This window comes from Ochlerotatus camptorhynchus, unplaced genomic scaffold (genome assembly GCF_037179485.1).
Source record: "Ochlerotatus camptorhynchus isolate MF236.1 unplaced genomic scaffold, CSIRO-AGI_Acam_v1.1 ptg000070l, whole genome shotgun sequence".
Lineage (NCBI taxonomy): Eukaryota > Metazoa > Arthropoda > Insecta > Diptera > Culicidae > Ochlerotatus > Ochlerotatus camptorhynchus.
Window position 1 is genome coordinate 4,022,356 of NW_027040560.1, and position 18,119 is coordinate 4,040,474.

Here is an 18,119-nt window from a genome sequence, read left to right on the forward strand (position 1 = left end):
ATGCAATTTTTTGCAATAATTAATTAATTTATCTTTATTAGGGAGGCTTTCAGCCTGGGGCTACATTTTTTTCATTATTAAATTTGTGAAAAGACTCTTATTTACATTTCTGAAACAAAAAACAATTTTCGGGGTTCACTTTTAATCTATTAATGTTTGTACCAGTTTCCATAGCAACACCCCGTATCGGATAAAAAGATATAACTTGCACAAAAACAGTTCAACGTCTTCTGTTTACACAGACAGCAATTACGCCAATATTCAAGGTTGCCAAATTCGCTTTTGTTTGCCCGTGTGTAAAATGAAACAAGAAATAACTCTGCTTGAGTGATAAAAGCCTCGTAAAATAATTCATCCATTCCACGAACACCACCAAATTCTGCATCAAAACCACCAGCGACGATTAGCAATTCTAGCATCGTCATGACAACGCACGCTTATCGCAAAAGGGTTAATTGCACTCAGACAGCGCCAACTAGACCGATCTCACATTTCTCATTCATATTTCAGTCCGCGTGAATGAGCGCAAAGTGCGCTGCGATGGTGGCTTAACAACGTGCCAGTCCGTTCCATTTCCTTCCGTTCCGCAGTGTCATCGTGTATCATTTCAAAACTTCTACGCGAATTACCTTCAAACAAACTGATAAGACAACGACGATGGCACGGGGCACCGATCTGGTGCGATCTTTAAGACCTAGAAACGTCCCCAGTGGCTCAGTTTGCGCGAATCATTCAACCGTTATGGTCGTACCTTCGTCTCCCAAGAATCTCTCTTTAGATAGTTTAGGTAGTGAAAGCTTTAAGTTTTTCAATCATAATGGCACCTCCCTGTTCGGTCAGTATGGTGTTCTCAGTGGAACCGTTCAAACCCGTCCAGAAACGATCGCACACCTACGATGAAGCGCTGGAATTAATTGGATTCGGTCGAGCACAGTTCTACCTAATTCTGCTGTCCGGATTCTCAATCATGGCTTCGATCAACGAAGCCATGGGGATGAGCATCATTTTGCCGGCGAGTCACTGTGATCTGGGGCTGGATCCCGGTGAGAAAGGAATGATTGGAGGAGCCATCTTTCTAGGTTTGTTGCCACGCAACGGTAGGCTTTGGGTTTGACGAAAGTTAACTGACGGGTTGCTTTGATTCGTAGGAATTATGACGTCGTCGTATTTCTGGGGCTACCAGGCGGATACGCGCGGTCGCCAGGTTGTGCTGAAGTATTCGTTGATTGCTGCCTCGATATGTTCGGTAGCGTCGAGCTTTGCGAATGACTTCGCTTCGCTGATGGTTTTGCGATTCATAACGGGTTTGTGCATCGCAGCGCCGTCTGCTACCGTCTACGCGTATCTTGGAGAGTTGTGCACGCCTCAGAAACGGGTTCAACTAATATCCTACGCTTCGGTGATGCCTTCGCTGGGAATTATCTACGTCGCTTGTGAGTAGTCAACCATTTGGAAATAGAATGACGATTTTTGAAAATTTTGTATCCTTCTAGTAATCGGTTGGTTAGCGTTGTCGTACGACTGGAGCTTCCCCATCACGGATACGATCACCTACAAACCTTGGCGACTGTTGTTCATTCTGTACACCATTCCTGGACTGTTGTCGGGAATTACGTTCTTCTTTTTTCCGGAAAGTCCCAAGTTCCTACTGTCCCAAGGCCGCGATGATGAAGCCCTAGAAGTGTTGAAGCGATTTCACCGAATTAACCATGGAGCTGGCAGCGAGGGAAGCTACAAGGTGACTACATTGAGATCCGAAATCGATGAAGTCAAGCGTGAATCTCAAACTGGGCTAATGGGTGTTCTGAAATCGATGAAGGATCAAACAGTTCCACTGCTGACGTTTCCACACCTGAAGTACTTCTTCGTTTGCTGCATCCACAGTGTCAGTGCCTTCACCATGTAAGTAATCGACAGAGCTGCTCAATTCAGTAATCTACATAATCTCCGAATCTATTACAGCTACGGTGGTCTAGGTCTCTGGTTTCCACAAATCATGAATCAAATCTCCTCGAACGATTCAGCGGATGGTACCGAAATTTGCTCAGTCCTTCAACAATCGTCATCGGAAGATCCGTCACTGTCACTTTCAACGGTCTGCGTAGATCAAGTTCAACAGGAGACATTCATCTATACGGCAATGCTCGGAGCCTTCGGAGCCGTCTACTGCTTGACGCTTTCGTGCATCTTGGGTCGATTCCGAGGGTCGACAGTGCTGGTATGCAACATGACCATAGCTGGCGTTGCCGGAATACTGTTGCAGTTCTTCAACAACAGCTACCTCGTGGCATTACTGTTCTGCGTGGAGATTATGTTTGCCGGAATTTGTGTCATGCTGGTGAACGCCCGGGCCGTGTCCCTATTCCCAACTCACGTCCGAGGAATGGCCGTTTCGTTGGTCAATATGGTCGGTCGGTTGAGCTGTTTCGTGGCCAGTGTGGTCATCGGACTGCTGATGACTCAAAACTGCCCCCTAACATTCTATTTCCTGTCCGGAATGTTGTTTATCAGTGCTGCAGTGACGTTCCTGCTGCCGAAAGAGGAATGACAGCTTGTGCTGCCATCGAAATACGTACAAACCAACTGTGATGTAACTAGAAAAGTTCGATTAGGAGTAAGGATAATAAAAATGTTTCGGAATTTCCGCGAAGTGAGATTCGATAATCAGTTCTTTTATAATAAATAGCAATATTCTATTGAATGGAAGATGAACTGCAACTTGTGTACACAAATTAAGCTCCATTTGTAGTAGCCAATTGCAAACACCCCTCAATTGGAACCCATTCAAAGCATCAAGCCCGTCTTGTTCAGTATTTGCTACATTTAATGTTCCCATCGAGAAGAAGCGAAAGAAGGAAATGCTTTTCTCCGTCACCACAAAGCAGGCCTGGGTCGCCGTCGATTCGCATTCGCACAGCCTGCTTCGAACCGCAGCATCAGCAGTATTGATCACCATGTAGACATAGTAGGCCCCATAGCAGTCAGTGTGTGGTGTAGGGTAGATAAATTGCTACTCATTTATAAAACGCTTTTTACTGCACATTCCATATTGCAGCAGCAGCCGGGAAGTTTCTGCCGCATTCACGCCTGATTGGTTTTACGAACCTTTTCCGAACGGTGATTGCCACATAAAAGTTTTAAATTATTGTAGATTGGTTCTCAGGGCAAATACTGGATCGCGGTGGTCAACCTTGAAGATGACGAAGACGACTACCCAGTACTTTGTTGTGACTTCACCATCACCTTTAATTTGAAACGAAAGGGAAACTGTCACTTGAAACAGTGACACAAATTTGGTCGATCCCCGAAAGCAGAAACCGCGCAACTCGTTGTCAATAATTTGCATCTGCATGTGGTTTTAAGCTGCTGAGGTGGGTGAGCGAGTGGAAGTCACTTGACATTTGACCAAAAACGGCCTGCTGAGATTAATGCAAAATCACGACCCGCGGTTTTTCGGGTGCGAAAACGAACGAAACGCACACGCCTGCTTGAGATCCGATCAGCTGGAGCGGGATTCGACGAATTGGTCTCGGCGAGTGTGCTCAGACTTTGAAGCAGCAATCGATGAGCGAGCGAGGGAGGAAAAGTGAAACCGATTATGTCGCCGACGCCGCCGCTGTAACTGCCTGATCGATCGTGGAGGATTTCCGATGCAAGTCCCCGCAATCCCGTAGAAAACAAAATCCGATTGTTTTATTTACTTTCTATGAACTAAGCTCTCATTTCCACAGCCACTTGTGATGTTTGACTTTTGCGGCATGGTGTTATTGTTTGGTAAACGTGACGGGTTGTTTGGTGGATTTGGCTGTGGACCAGGTAGGTATATTTATAAAAAAAAAATCTTCAACGAGATGGACCACTGCTTTCAAATTTGCGACTGGGGATGGATGGGGGGACGGGGAGAATTGTGTTCAATATTTCTGATTTATAAACTGAGTAACAAATCAGAAGTCCTCAGTGCTGTCATGGTAAATTGAGAGCTGATTAGCCGCTGAATTTTCATATGTGCACCACCATCTACCTAAATTCATGCGCCCCCTTTTACTGAGGCAATGGTATGATTTGTTTGTAATCAACTCGCCAAAAAACGCAAGAGTCATTCATACAATCCAATAAATTTGTTGTGTTAGCTATCGGTTTATGAGACTTTGTGTGAATCCAGATCCTAACCTTGATAAGCCAAACCGTCAACCACTGTTATATCCTGACATGGTTGTTTTACGTGTGAGACACCTGAAATCACATGCCAATTGGTGGAAATTTTCCTAAAGTTGTCGGAACTTCTCCAGAGTTTACTAAATCACCCGGATGTTCATTGATCGGACTTAAAGATCCCGTAGTTTTCTTAAAATTCTCCCCGAACTTCTATCGACTTTTCGATGCTCTCTGAATTTCCATGAAATTATTTCAACGTTCCTGAAGTTCTCTGGATTTCCCAAAAAAATCTCTGAACTTCCCTGGTTTCCACAGAACTTTTTAAATTTCCCACAATTTTCCTGAGGTTAATGGAACGTCTAGAAGTTGATCTAAGATGGCGGACTCACTTGCTAAGGTGGGCGCTATGAAAGGCAATATTTACGATGGACAAATCGCATACGATGAATTTGACTTGTTTGACTAACCTTTTGTTTAGTTCGTACCTTGTTCGTGTGTGTGTGTGTGTGTGTGTTTTTTTAAATGTTTGTATGGTACAATTACACTGCTGAAACCAAATTGAATAGAAATAAGTTCATGTTTTTGGAATAATGAAATATTTGTATCGTAAATCATATCCCAGACCTCCTTCTCCCTCTCTCCATCCATAAAACAGTACATCTCTGCTTACCACGAGACGAAATAAAATAAATAAAATAAATAAAATAAATAAAATAAATAAAATAAATAAAATAAATAAAATAAATAAAATAAATAAAATAAATAAAATAAATAAAATAAATAAAATAAATAAAATAAATAAAATAAATAAAATAAATAAAATAAATAAAATAAATAAAATAAATAAAATAAATAAAATAAATAAAATAAATAAAATAAATAAAATAAATAAAATAAATAAAATAAATAAAATAAATAAAATAAATAAAATAAATAAAATAAATAAAATAAATAAAATAAATAAAATAAATAAAATAAATAAAATAAATAAAATAAATAAAATAAATAAAATAAATAAAATAAATAAAATAAATAAAATAAATAAAATAAATAAAATAAATAAAATAAATAAAATAAATAAAATAAATAAAATAAATAAAATAAATAAAATAAATAAAATAAATAAAATAAATAAAATAAATAAAATAAATAAAATAAATAAAATAAATAAAATAAATAAAATAAATAAAATAAATAAAATAAATAAAATAAATAAAATAAATAAAATAAATAAAATAAATAAAATAAATAAAATAAATAAAATAAATAAAATAAATAAAATAAATAAAATAAATAAAATAAATAAAATAAATAAAATAAATAAAATAAATAAAATAAATAAAATAAATAAAATAAATAAAATAAATAAAATAAATAAAATAAATAAAATAAATAAAATAAATAAAATAATTAAAATAAATAAAATAAATAAAATAAATAAAATAAATTAAATAAATAAAATAAATAAAATAAATAAAATAAATAAAATAAATAAAATAAATAAAATAAATAAAATAAATAAAATAAATAAAACAAATAAAAAAAATAAAATAAATAAAAAAAATAAAATAAATAAAATAAATAAAATAAATAAAATAAATAAAATAAATAAAATAAATAAAATAAATAAAATAAATAAAATAAATAAAACAAATAAAATAAATAGAATAAATAAAATTAATAAAATAAATAAAATAAATAAAATAAATAAAATAAATAAAATAAATAAAATAAATAAAATAAATAAAATAAATAAAATAAATAAAATAAATAAAATAAATAAAATAAATAAAATAAATAAAATAAATAAAATAAATAAAATAAATAAAATAAATAAAATGAATAAAATAAATAAAATAAATAAAATAAATATAAAATAAATAAAATAAATAAAATAAATAAAATAAATAAAATAAATAAAATAAATAAAATAAATAAAATAAATAAAATATATAAAATAAATAAAAAATAAATAAAATAAATAAAATAAATAAAATAAATAAAATAAATAAAATAAATAAAATAAATAAAATAAATAAAATAAATAAAATAAATAAAATAAATAAAATAAATAAAATAAATAAAATAAATAAAATAAATAAAATAAATAAAAATAAATAAAATAAATAAAATAAATAAAATAAATAAAATAAATAAAATAAATAAAATAAATAAAATAAATAAAATAAATAAAATAAATAAAATAAATAAAATAAATAAAATAAATAAAATAAATAAAATAAATAAAATAAATATAATAAATAAAATAAATAAAATAAATAAAATAAATAAAATAAATAAAATAAATAAAATAAATAAAATAAATAAAATAAATAAAATAAATAAAATAAAATATAAATGAATAAAAAAAATAAAAAAATAAAATAAATAAAATAAATAAAATAAATAAAATAAATAAAACAAATAAAATAGATAAAATAAATAAAATAAATAAAATAAATCAAATAAATAAAATAAATAAAAAAATAAAAAAAATAAAAAAAATAAAATAAATAAAATAAATATAATAAATAAAATAAATAAAATAAATAAAATAAATAAAATAAATAAAATAAATCAAATAAATAAAAAAAAAATAAAATAAAAAAAATAAATAAAAAAATAAAATAAATGAAATAAATAAAATAAATAAAATAAATAAAATAAATAAAATAAATAAAATAAATAAAATAAATAAAATAAATAAAATAAATAAAATAAATAAAATAAATAAAATAAATAAAATAAATAAAATAAATAAAAATGGAATACAATAAATAAAATAAATAAAATATATAAAATAAATAAAAAAGGAATACAATAAATAAAATAAATAAAATAACTTCCTGAACTTCGGCAGAATTACTATAAACTTCAGCAGGCCTCTCCTGAACATCGGTAAGCCTTCGTTGAACTCCGGTAGGACTTCCCTGTACTTCGGCAGGACTTCCCTGAACTTGGAATCTTGGAATTGAAGTTGTCAGTAGTAGAACAAATTATTTACAAATATAGTCAAAATTTCATTACTACCCATTTTGCTAATTTGCAATGCAATGTTAGTATTGATGCATTTTGAATTTGGGGGTGGTTGTCAGTATCAACGGAAAAGCATAAACTTTCAACTTAAGGATGTGGACTCTTTCTTATTTCTTCTAAACTTCCATGACCTTCTCTGGACTTCCCTGAAGTTTTTGGAACTTTCCTGAAGATCCTGTATTTTCCTGGAATATCTCTGAAATTATCATGCAAGTTCCCGCAACTTCTTCAAATCAATGTAACTGCTTTAATGTTATCTGATCATCCCCCAAAGAACTCTAAGGGTCTCTAATGTTTCTAAAATTTCTGAAAAATAATTAACTTCTCATGAGGTGTCTGATCTACCCTGAAGGTCACCGAACTTCTTCAAAGTTTTGCAGTTGTCAGAAACTAATGGAACTGCCTTGAAGTTCTCTAATTTGCTCTGAAGTTTACGGAACTTCTCATCAACTGATCCCACGATTGTCCGCTAAATTTTAGATCCTCGTAGAACTTTGCTGTAGTTTTTGAAAATTTGTTGGGGTTCTTGGATGTACTTTAAAGTTCCTGCAATTTAGTGAAACTGCCCGAGATTTTTTTATGATCCCTGATGCTTCCTCTTGCCCATGCATTAATGAAACTGTCATCAAAATCTTAACACTTCCCTTGGTCTTCTGTTAAATTCCTGATATATTACTGAAGTATTCTATAATTTTAAAGTCACACTTACATGTTGTTAAACCACCCTTAAGATATCGAAACTTCGCTGAAGTCATCGGAACTGCCCTAAAGATCTGTAAGCTTCCTGAAGCTCTTGGAACGTTTTTTTTTAATCTTCAACAATTTACCTAAAGTTCTCTGGACTTATGTGAAGTTTTATGGACTTCCTTTCACTTTGCCAGATATCCCTGAAATTCTTAGAATTTCTTGAAGGTTTCTGCAACTTCTCTGAAGTTAATGAAATAGCTTGAAATGAAGCTTTTCTGAAGTTCCTGAAGTATTGCAGAAGTTTTCTGAACTTTCCGAATGTTCCAGCAGTCAGTTTATGAAACTTCTCTGAAATTCTCGGAATTAACTTTCAATCCTCAACTTCTATTAGGTTCGTAGATTGAGATTTTTTGAGCATCTATAATCTATAATATCTGCCATAGATTAAAAACGAGAGAAATCTTAGTTATTCACATTTAATTCCAATACCTTAAAGATGAATTTCGTGTACAATGTGCAGACATCTTCAGTATCTTGTACTAATATTTACCTCCTAGACAAATCCAACTGAGCCTCCCGTTTGCACCCATATTCAATCACCCTATTGGACAACGGTGCTCCCCAGGGCTGTCAAACTAATTTCAATCACAAACACACAAAAACGCTAGTTTTTCGTTGTCATCGTCTTCCACGAAAAAGCGACTCCACCGAGCAGCAAGCGCGCAACATCACAAAAGAACCCACCAGCGAAAGGTGTAATAATCGTATCGTTAACATTTAATAAATATTGAAATTTATTCCATTCACTTTTGTTATTTCTCCGTTTTATTTGGTGTTTGCTCAATCCAGTCTGTCAGCCGCACGCAAAGCCTACTGGAGCGGCTGTCAAATAATGAACCGAAAAGGATTAGAGGCTAACCGTTGACTACTAGATTCTGACAACCGAGGTCAGTCTCCGATTGGAATCCATCAAAATTTGGCTGTTGAGAAACTGGCATGCAAAAACCACAATCAACAATTTGGAAACAAATAGAAGACCAATCACGCCTACACACCTAGTGCCTAGGGGCCTGATGAGGTTTAGCTCTGGTCTCGATTTAATAGCTTTTTATAGTCCACGACGCACGAATCAAACGATGGAAAATAACTGCAATAAATAAGGCGATCGCAGCTCGAATCGTGCTCTGACAAAGTTCAAAGGTTCCCTCGGTTCTCGGAGTGACCCAAAACCCAACCAAAATCATAAATCTCTAATTAGTGATAGATATCGAACAGCGGTTGGGTGCAGGCGTACGCCTCCAGAACGGGCCCCTCAGTGAAAGGGATCGGCAATTGATGGCGAAACAATTTCACGCCACAATAAAAAGCGCCGCGGGGAGAAGAAATTCGATATCCTGCAAAACGTTCTTGCACTGCCTGACTGCCACAAATCTCCGATTTTTACGACTGTGGGACTGCGCGGACTCAAGCAGGCGGCGATCTTTTCGCAATGCCCATAGGGTGGAGGGGGAAACATGATCCTTGGGAACACTCTTTTTTCGCAATCTCCATCGACCGGACGTCCCGCAGCAGCATTGCACATCGCATTTGCGTCAAACGGAGAAAATCTGTTTTTTTTTTTGGTGTAGCATCAAAGGCGGCGACGATGGGTTTCCGGAGTGATTCTAATGCAACTTCACCGACGAAGAATGATGATGATGATGATGGTGGTGGTGGTGATGATGCGTAGCAGTGAAAGATATGACAAGCGGACCACACAAAAATTGTGAAGAAAGAAGCAATTTTACGCTTGCTTTAGTTTACTGTCACTTTACGACGCGCGCGCACCTTTTTCATATTTAGGTAGGTGAAATGCGACGATGATGCACTTCGAATGCATCTTGTGCCCCTCAGTGCGAAGAACATGCGCTGGTTTCGTTTTGGTGAATTGACACCGGGGACCTCACCGTTGTTAAAGTTCAAGAAACATTGTTCGGACGAGGTCACCGTTCGGTTTGGAATGACAATGGTGAGAGGCCTACTAAGCTTTGTGTGTGAACTGCTTTCCCTTCAAGTTGTATTTCTTGGCATTTGAAAAGTTCTAGGCTTTCTAGGCCAAAACACAGCACGGTACACTGTTCGGCACGATAGAATAACGATTCAATCAAAAATTTAAGAACGACAAACCGGTTTCCAAGATCGCTCCGAAAAAATCTGTAAGTATTCTCTGAACCGTGAATCTCTTTAAATCTAGCAAAACTCAGTCCATCTCATCCGATTCACAGCAAAAATCCCAGTGGCTCGTGATTTCATCCAGAACAGCTTCTATTCGGGATTGACATCAATCTAGTTCATCCACACCATGGCCGGTCGAGAGGGTCTTGTCGATACGGCAGTCAAGACGGCTGAAACTGGTTACCTCTAGCGATTGACAGTTGGTCAAAAGCTAGCTATGGTGCAAACTAGTTGGATCCCGTGATCATGAAAATCAAAACCAAACCTGGAGATAATGAACATCAGTTTAAACACGTTCGCAGTCATTGGTCTCAATTGATATTGGCTACGATGGGATATCCACAGGACTTTAAACGAATGTCCATATAATTTTAAATAAAGTCCCAGTACTGCTGGTGGAAGTCCATAAGTATTAACCCCACCTATTCCATCAGACCTGGATCGGAGTACGATTGCCTTAGTGCAATAGTATAGGATTTATAGGAACGGATCATTGCAGTTAAAAATGCAATTATATTCTATTCTACGAGTCCCTTCACCAGATCCGGTAGTTTTGCTGATGCATCTCTGTCATCATCTTTCTGTTGAACTAGCTCGTATCAAAGGACCCCAGAACGACGTGATTTGAGGCTTAATTAAAAACTGGCCCGAGGATATTACTCCTAGGGTGGGATTGAATTCTCGCCCGTTCAAATTCTGAGATACTTTAGTCTGGAATAATTTGACGAGAGCAGGTACCAATTTCATCCATCATCGATCGGGTTACGCCTTCGTTTCTGTACATCTGCAAGGAATCAGCATCAGGGACATCGAGCCGGAATCTGGTGGACGGGTTGAACACCGTACAGGTTTGATGGCTGATAATGAAGGGAAGCTGAATGCTTGCCTTGATCCATCTGATAAATTGAGAAACTCAGTAAAAAAAGTCATAACTCTCGGGGTTGCCAAACTCATGGAATATTGACACATAAATAGGCACACTTTGATTGAAACCACGTTCGCCATAGCGCTTGGCACAGCTTTCGGCACAGCTCAATAACTCGACACGGGCTAAGGTGTGCAGAGTTGAATACCCCTTGAGACCTTCTAAAAACTCTTGGAACATGAGATCAGCCCTGCAGATCTTGATAAATTCTGCGAGATAAAAAAAATGGTTACTTTCAAGCGTGCAAATTGTGGTACTTTGAATACTTTTCAAGATTCTGGCATTGATGTAAATTTAACAAATTTGACATATATTTGAGTCATAACCGATGCAAAATTCTGCTCAATCTAAAGAACTTTTCAGTCTCGGAGCACTCAATATTGCATGACATGTTTGTTTACGTCTCATCCTTCCAGTTTGGTGCAATGCTGTATTTATTTTTCATGATTATTTTGCAATGTAGTTTGAGGTTATACTCTTTTCGAAGTATCAATTGTGCAGCTTTTTTATGACAGCCAAATTCAATTTGCGACATGTTAAGGACAACTTACTGAATGCAATGTTTATTCTATCTACTTAAATTGTTGACACGCAAACGGAGTAGATGGTGCTTAAGTGCTTAAAAAATACGGAATGATTGTTGCGAAACCTTATATCAATAAATTCTCTTCAAAACTCCTAAAATACCCGAGTTAGGTTTTCGAATTCCCTCAGAGATTCCTTTGAAGCTATCCTCTTATAATTTCTTTAAAATGATACTCAAAATATCTTTGGAATTAGTTGCTGAATTACTTTCAAACATTCACCAGAGTTTTTCTCGGATTTTTCTGCATCTAAAATTTTCTTGTATTTCTAATAAACATTTTTTTAGAATTATACTGAGATTTACATTCAATGTCTATTCAAAATTTTATTTGAATTCTCCACTTGTTTGTTATTTCCCGCAAAGTTAACTTGGAATTCTCCATAGAATTTACAAGGAGTCTTTTTCTTCTTCTTCGCATTTCAAGCTTATACAGTCAAAATTCCTTTAGTACGGATTCGTTCTTGCCGGATTCCTATAGTACGGTCGATTCGGCATTAACGAGTACACGTAGTATATGGGATTTGAGCTAATTGGGACCAAACACTGATTGTACGGCAATTTGAAGAGATAACTTCCTGATGTCTTTGGAGAAGTTGTTAAGCAGATAGTTAGAAATAGTTAGTTCCCGGTAAGTCATAAGACTGGTCCTGTGGAAGATCTGGAACTTACTCGTAAGTGGTCATTTTATGAAACTGATCCTAAAGCTCCGCGTTTTTTTTGTTCTAAACCACTCAAAGACGTCTTATCAGAATGAATTCAGAATTTTTAATGGAATATGGACCCTGAAGACGCGATGGTCTTCCGGAAGATCCGGATCATCCGTAAAAGTGGTCAATTCAGAAGACACCAGGAAGTTATCTCTTCAAATTACCCTACAATATGTTACCAATACACTGGTAACATTTCCTTGCAGTCAAATGCTACATCCAGGTGGACATAGTCAGCTCAATTAAATTAAAGAATTAAAAGTTAAAATTAAAGTAAAAAGTAAAAGTAAAAAGAAAAGGAAGCAAAAACAGGTACAAACACCCATAAAGACGGCTTACATTTTTGTCTACACATCAGCAGGCGAAATTGACCTGTCAGTTTATTTTGGCATATGAATTGGCGTTGACGGCGACTCTGTAGCTCTTTACTCCTATGAGAAAATCCAAAAGCTAACGTCAGACTGTGTGTGAAACATGGCGGACTTTGTACTATCCTTTCACTCCACCGAAAATTCCCATAAGAAACTGTCTATATTTGCTGAAAGAGCAAATTTTTCGACGGTGCCGTCAACGCCAATATCCGGAAAAGAGAGATAGAGAAGGAAGAAGAGTAGATCGAGGGAGAGAGAGGGTGAAACAAAAAAAGGGAGAGCAGAGCGAGTTGCTGAAAAAACGGGGAGATAGTTTCCAACCACCGGAGAAGACGGATCACAAATTGAACGAAAGTTTGTTAGGAAAAGGAAGAGGAGTGAAGAAGACTGGGACAGAACGTAGTTCGGAGTGGTTCCCCAGTGTGTGATCGATCCGCCCGAGTTTCGTGTGAAGTGGAGAGGACGAACATCCTAACCAACGTTATCGGTGCAGTGGATCCCCGGTGAAGCAATTTGCCCGGTAGTTCGGCGAGCCCAGTGTTAGTGTGTGACGAGCGTTGAGCCATTGCCGCACCACACGTGGCGGGTGAGTGGTAACGGACGTTGTGGAGGTGAGGATTTGGCCAGGTCCGTGTGGGTTCGTCCCCGCTGGTTGGATCCAATATCCGATACGTTACCGCCCCGTTAGTGAGCACGAGGGACGTCGGACCGAAGATAAGCACCACGTGAAATCGAGTCAGCCCGTAACCTAAAAGCCGATCCGCTGTCGACGCAGAACGAGAAGAAGAAGTTATCGGCGAGTCCCGTGCTGGTGGTGGACGAGCGTCGTACTATTGCCGTACCACACGCGTCGGGTGAGTGGTAGCCGAAGCCTTGGAGGTGAGGGCCTAGTGAGGTCTGGCGGGTCCGCCCCCGCTTGCTAGTGCCCAATATCCGATGTGCTACCACCCCGGAAGCGAGCACGAGGAACGTCGACAGGAGTACCAGCATCGGACCAGATCCCGGAAACCCAGCAGAACCACCAGCCCGCTAAGGTAACGCCAAGCTCTCTCTCTCTCTCTCAGCATGCATGCTTAAAAAACACCACGGCCGCAACGAACCCCCCCCCTAACAATATGTATCTTTTGTTAAATAAAAAAAAATGTAAATCAGACAATTTATTGTGTTTGTGCCACTATCCCTCAATAAGAAGTCCCTGCATGTAGTCCGACTGTGTGGTTGTTGTCCCCTTCGATTCTTAAACGGGTTGTGAGTCCACCGAATAGGAAGCCGGCCTTGAGAAACAGGTAAGAGTACCCGGTTCGAGCTAGCCGCTACTAACAAATAAGAGTTTGTCCCATATGGTACGTGTATTCGTTAATACCGGTTCCTATAGTGCGGTCCCTATTAACCGTACTATAGAAATCTTGACCATTTTAACCAATGTTCCCCTGGGTCCATAATTGGATCACGGTGGACCATCCCGTGGTCTCCAGTGTCCACATTCCAGTCACAACTCCGAATTCATTCTGATAAGATGTCTTTGAGCGGTTTCAAAAAAAAAAACATGAAGCTCAGAATCAGTTTCATGTAATGACCACTTTTACGGATGTTCCGGATCATCCGGAGGACCATACCTTGGCGTCCAGTGTCCATAATTGGATCGCAACTCGGAATTTATTCTGATAAGACGTCTATGAGTAGTTTCGGGAAAAACCACGGAGCTCTAGGATCAGTTTCATGAATTTACCACTTTTACGGATATTCCGGATCTTCCCGGGGGCCATACCGTGGTCTCCAGTGTCCATATTCCAGTCACATCTCCGAATTCATTCTGATAAGATGTCTAAGAGTGATTTTGGAATCTGTTGAGCTCTAGAATTAGATTCATTAATTGACCACTTTTACGGATGTTCCGGATCTTTCGGTGGACCATCCCGTAATCTTCTGGGTCCATATTCAGGTCACAACTCCAAATTAATTCTGATAAGACGTCTATGAACGGTTTCAAAAAAACCGCGGAGCTCTAGGATTAGTTTCATGAATTGACCACTTTTACGGAATTGCCGGGTCTTCCGGAGGATCAGACACGTGACTTTACGGATGTTCCGGAAGACACCAGGAAGTTATCTCTTCAAATTACCCTACAATAAGCGTTTGTCCCCAATTAGCTCTAATCCCATATGCTACGTATATTCGTTAATGCTGGTTCCTATAGTGCGGTCCCTATTAACCGTACTATAGGAATCTTGACTGTACATTAGACTGATGCAAAATTTGAATTTTTCGCTCCACAGTGCTTAAATGGTTTCAAATCGGGTCCTGATTAACCTCTCAAAGTAACAACTCATTTGGTTAGAAACAGACTTTGCACAAGCCATTTGAAGTTTACATGTAAATTACTATGGAAAATCTCAACTTTTTGTTCATTACCCTCTAGTCTTTTTCCATATTGAGCTGCGAAACAGTTCGATAGCCATTCTTATAGAAAATTTTCTCAGCTACAACTTTGCTGTAGATTGTTTCTATGTAAAACGAGACAGGAAAAATTTATTAATTGTTTAAGAAATTGGTAAACTTATGACATGATCAAGCAGCCACTCTGTAGGCAACACTGTATTTTACAGTGTGACATAGTAGCCATGATTTTTGTGTCCTATTCAACGCCCCAGAAACACCAATATTGCCTGCTGAGTAGTTGATTGAGCATGATCATAAGACATCAGCGCATTGAACCATTGATAACTTTCGATCCTTGCATTTAATTGAAAAGTGGTCTTGAGCAAAGCTGTAGCTGGAAAAATTTCCTACAAGTACAGTTGAAAGTTTTTGAAGCAGACCGATATGGTGAATTATTAGATAGACATGAACAAAAATCTTGGTTTTACCATAGTAATTCCCATACAAACTTCAAATGGTTTGTGCGATCTCAGTTTCTCACCAAATGGGTTCAAATTTTGAGAGGTTAGTCAGGATCTGATTTGGAATCGTTTAAGTATTGTGGAGCGAAAATTTCAAATTTTGCATCACGCTACTGTACATTGCTTATCGCATATTAGCTATTGTGTGCTCTCAGCTTAGTGTTCTAGATCCATTTCCACAGTTATTAATTGAGGGCTTGCGATGTCTGTACCATTTTTGCATTAGTATAATTATGTGGAAAGTACAATCATACCACAGACATAACACTCACAATCACATTCTTCTTAAATAAGGTTTTAGTTGAGAATGTGTGAGCATTTGTCATGGTGGCGCTACTGACGTTTTAAGCAAGCCACTACATTTTGAACTTATCAGTGATGCCAGTTCTTTTTCAGGTCAATTTAATAGATGTCAGCTCTTGAGAATGATAAGGGGACCAAGGCAGTATTGAACCCTCTGTAAACAATTGGTAACAGTTTCCCATTAAATGCGTAAATTAAGCCACTAAAGGGTACTTTTAAGTTAGCGTTCTGCTCTGATGTTCACTTAATTTCCCTAAAAATTCTAATGTGAATTTTCTGGACTTTGTGGAAGTTCATTGCACTGTTCTGAAGTTATCTGAACTTTTCAAAGGTCCCACAATTTCCAGGAGTTAATAGGACTGCTTAAAGTACTTTCGAAGTTTTTGAAACTACCCTGATGCTCACGGAACTTCTCTTAAAATCTTTATACTTTCCAGATTTGTTGCTGATTTCCCTAAAGATCCCTCAATTTTCCTAACAAACATGGATCTTATCTGAAGTTTTTTTTTTCTAGCATTCTAGGAAATTCCCAAAGGGTTTATTACTTCACACATAGTGCCAAAAACACAGTTGGGCACACTCATTAGTTAGAAATTTGCATGAACTTTAAAGTTGCTGGCAAGACTGCGCAGGTGTCAAATAATTGTTGTTGGCATAGTCTAATTTTTAGATTCTAATAATCATTTCAGCGAATTTTCAGCCAAGTCCTGCCATGCATCCGGTTCGCTGACAGGTAGCCATTGTTGATCTCCACAGCCAATTTCTATCTCCCGTAACAGTTGGGGTACTCCCTGCCCAGGATTAATGAGACCCCCCTCTACACTGCCTCAGGGTCGGCATACACGTGTGACTATCGCGGCCAAGGAAACACTCAAATACTCTTAACACACCCCGATGAACTCTCACACAGGTCTCGTTTATTTCCCTAACTTTCCCACTTTCTTATCCGTTATCTCCTACCTTAGCCTTCACTAGTTCTTCGTTCGTCTCCCGTTGTCGATGGGGGCCCCCTTCTCCTCCGTTCCGCTACACCTTCACCTTCACTTTCTCCTTTTCTTTGCTTCTGTTCTTCGTCCCTCGGTTTCGACTGTGGGTTGCCCAGTCGATTCACCTCTTAACCCTTCACTCTCCTCTTCTCCTACGGGTGCTCCCACGGTACCGTTTGCCGAGCCGTTCGCGAACGTGTCCACGACGCTCAAGGCAGATCCACAATGGCGATGAACACGGACTAGTAAACGCGGCTGGTCCGCGCCGTAGATAAATGTTGACGGTGAACTACGGGGTCCTGGATATTTCAGTAGGTTGGCTCCTCCTCCACTACTGATCGAGTTTCGCGCCTCAAGACTCGTGCAGACTAATAACTTTAACTCGAATAACGATCTTTCACTATGATGTATATCAAATTCGTTTTGGGTTTGTCTAGCTTGGTTTTCGACTACCACTTTTGACTTTTGCCAGGCAATTAGCTAGCAACGATGGCGGGTGATTTCCTTGCGCTCTCGATCGTTGATCCATTTTCCTTCAGCCCAATTTCGCCCCATCATGGCCCCCTTTACACCACCTCCCGATGGCCTCCCAATCCTGCTATCAGCGGCATCTGGCTGTGAGTAGTGGAACTTCGTGAAGTGGTTGCGTGCTGTCCAGTGTGTGGTGGGCGGTGTTGGCACTAATATTTGAATCTTTTCCTGGCATTCATAACATTTAAATCGAAACACTAAATTCGCGACAATCTCAACAATCTTAAACAGATAGACACACCACTGGTTACATATCGTTTTCCAAAATGTAGTAGTACCGAATAATTATTTCAACGTTGGGTGGTTGGCATCGGTAGAATGCGTCCGCTTCTGTAATATCAGCAGCAGCTGGCCCCAGCGTCAAAACACCGGCTTGCCAACCATGCCATTCCATTCACAAGGAAACAAAGTCATCCCGATGACTGGCACCCTCAACACTGCCGGCGCAGCTGCGGCACACATGAGGCACACTGAGAAAAAAGTTGAAACAAAATAAATGTGTAGAGTGACCACCCCTTGGGAATTCCAAAAGTACATAAAATTTCCCAGAATTTCTCGAATCTTTTTTATTTTTTCGTAATTAGCCTAAAGTTAATGGAACTGGTCTGAGTTTTTCTGATCTTCCTAGAAGTTCTCCGAACTTCTCTATTTTTTGTTTGCAATTCTCATGAAGCTCTTGGAATTGCCTGAACTTAATAGAACCAACAATCAATTCGAA

General features: G+C 37.6%; 1 protein-coding gene across 1 annotated transcript; it reads left to right on the forward strand.

Moving 5' to 3' along the window:
- The first annotated feature begins 695 nt into the window (after positions 1–695).
- Positions 696–2,649, forward strand: LOC135697287 (synaptic vesicle glycoprotein 2B-like). The gene is made up of 4 exons (XM_065216911.1): positions 696–1,079; positions 1,149–1,433; positions 1,494–1,902; positions 1,963–2,649. The coding sequence occupies exons 1-4, from the start codon at positions 818–820 to the stop codon at positions 2,546–2,548; spliced, it is 1,542 nt and encodes a 513-aa protein (XP_065072983.1). The 5' UTR covers positions 696–817; the 3' UTR covers positions 2,549–2,649.
- Positions 2,650–18,119: the final 15,470 nt, after the last annotated feature.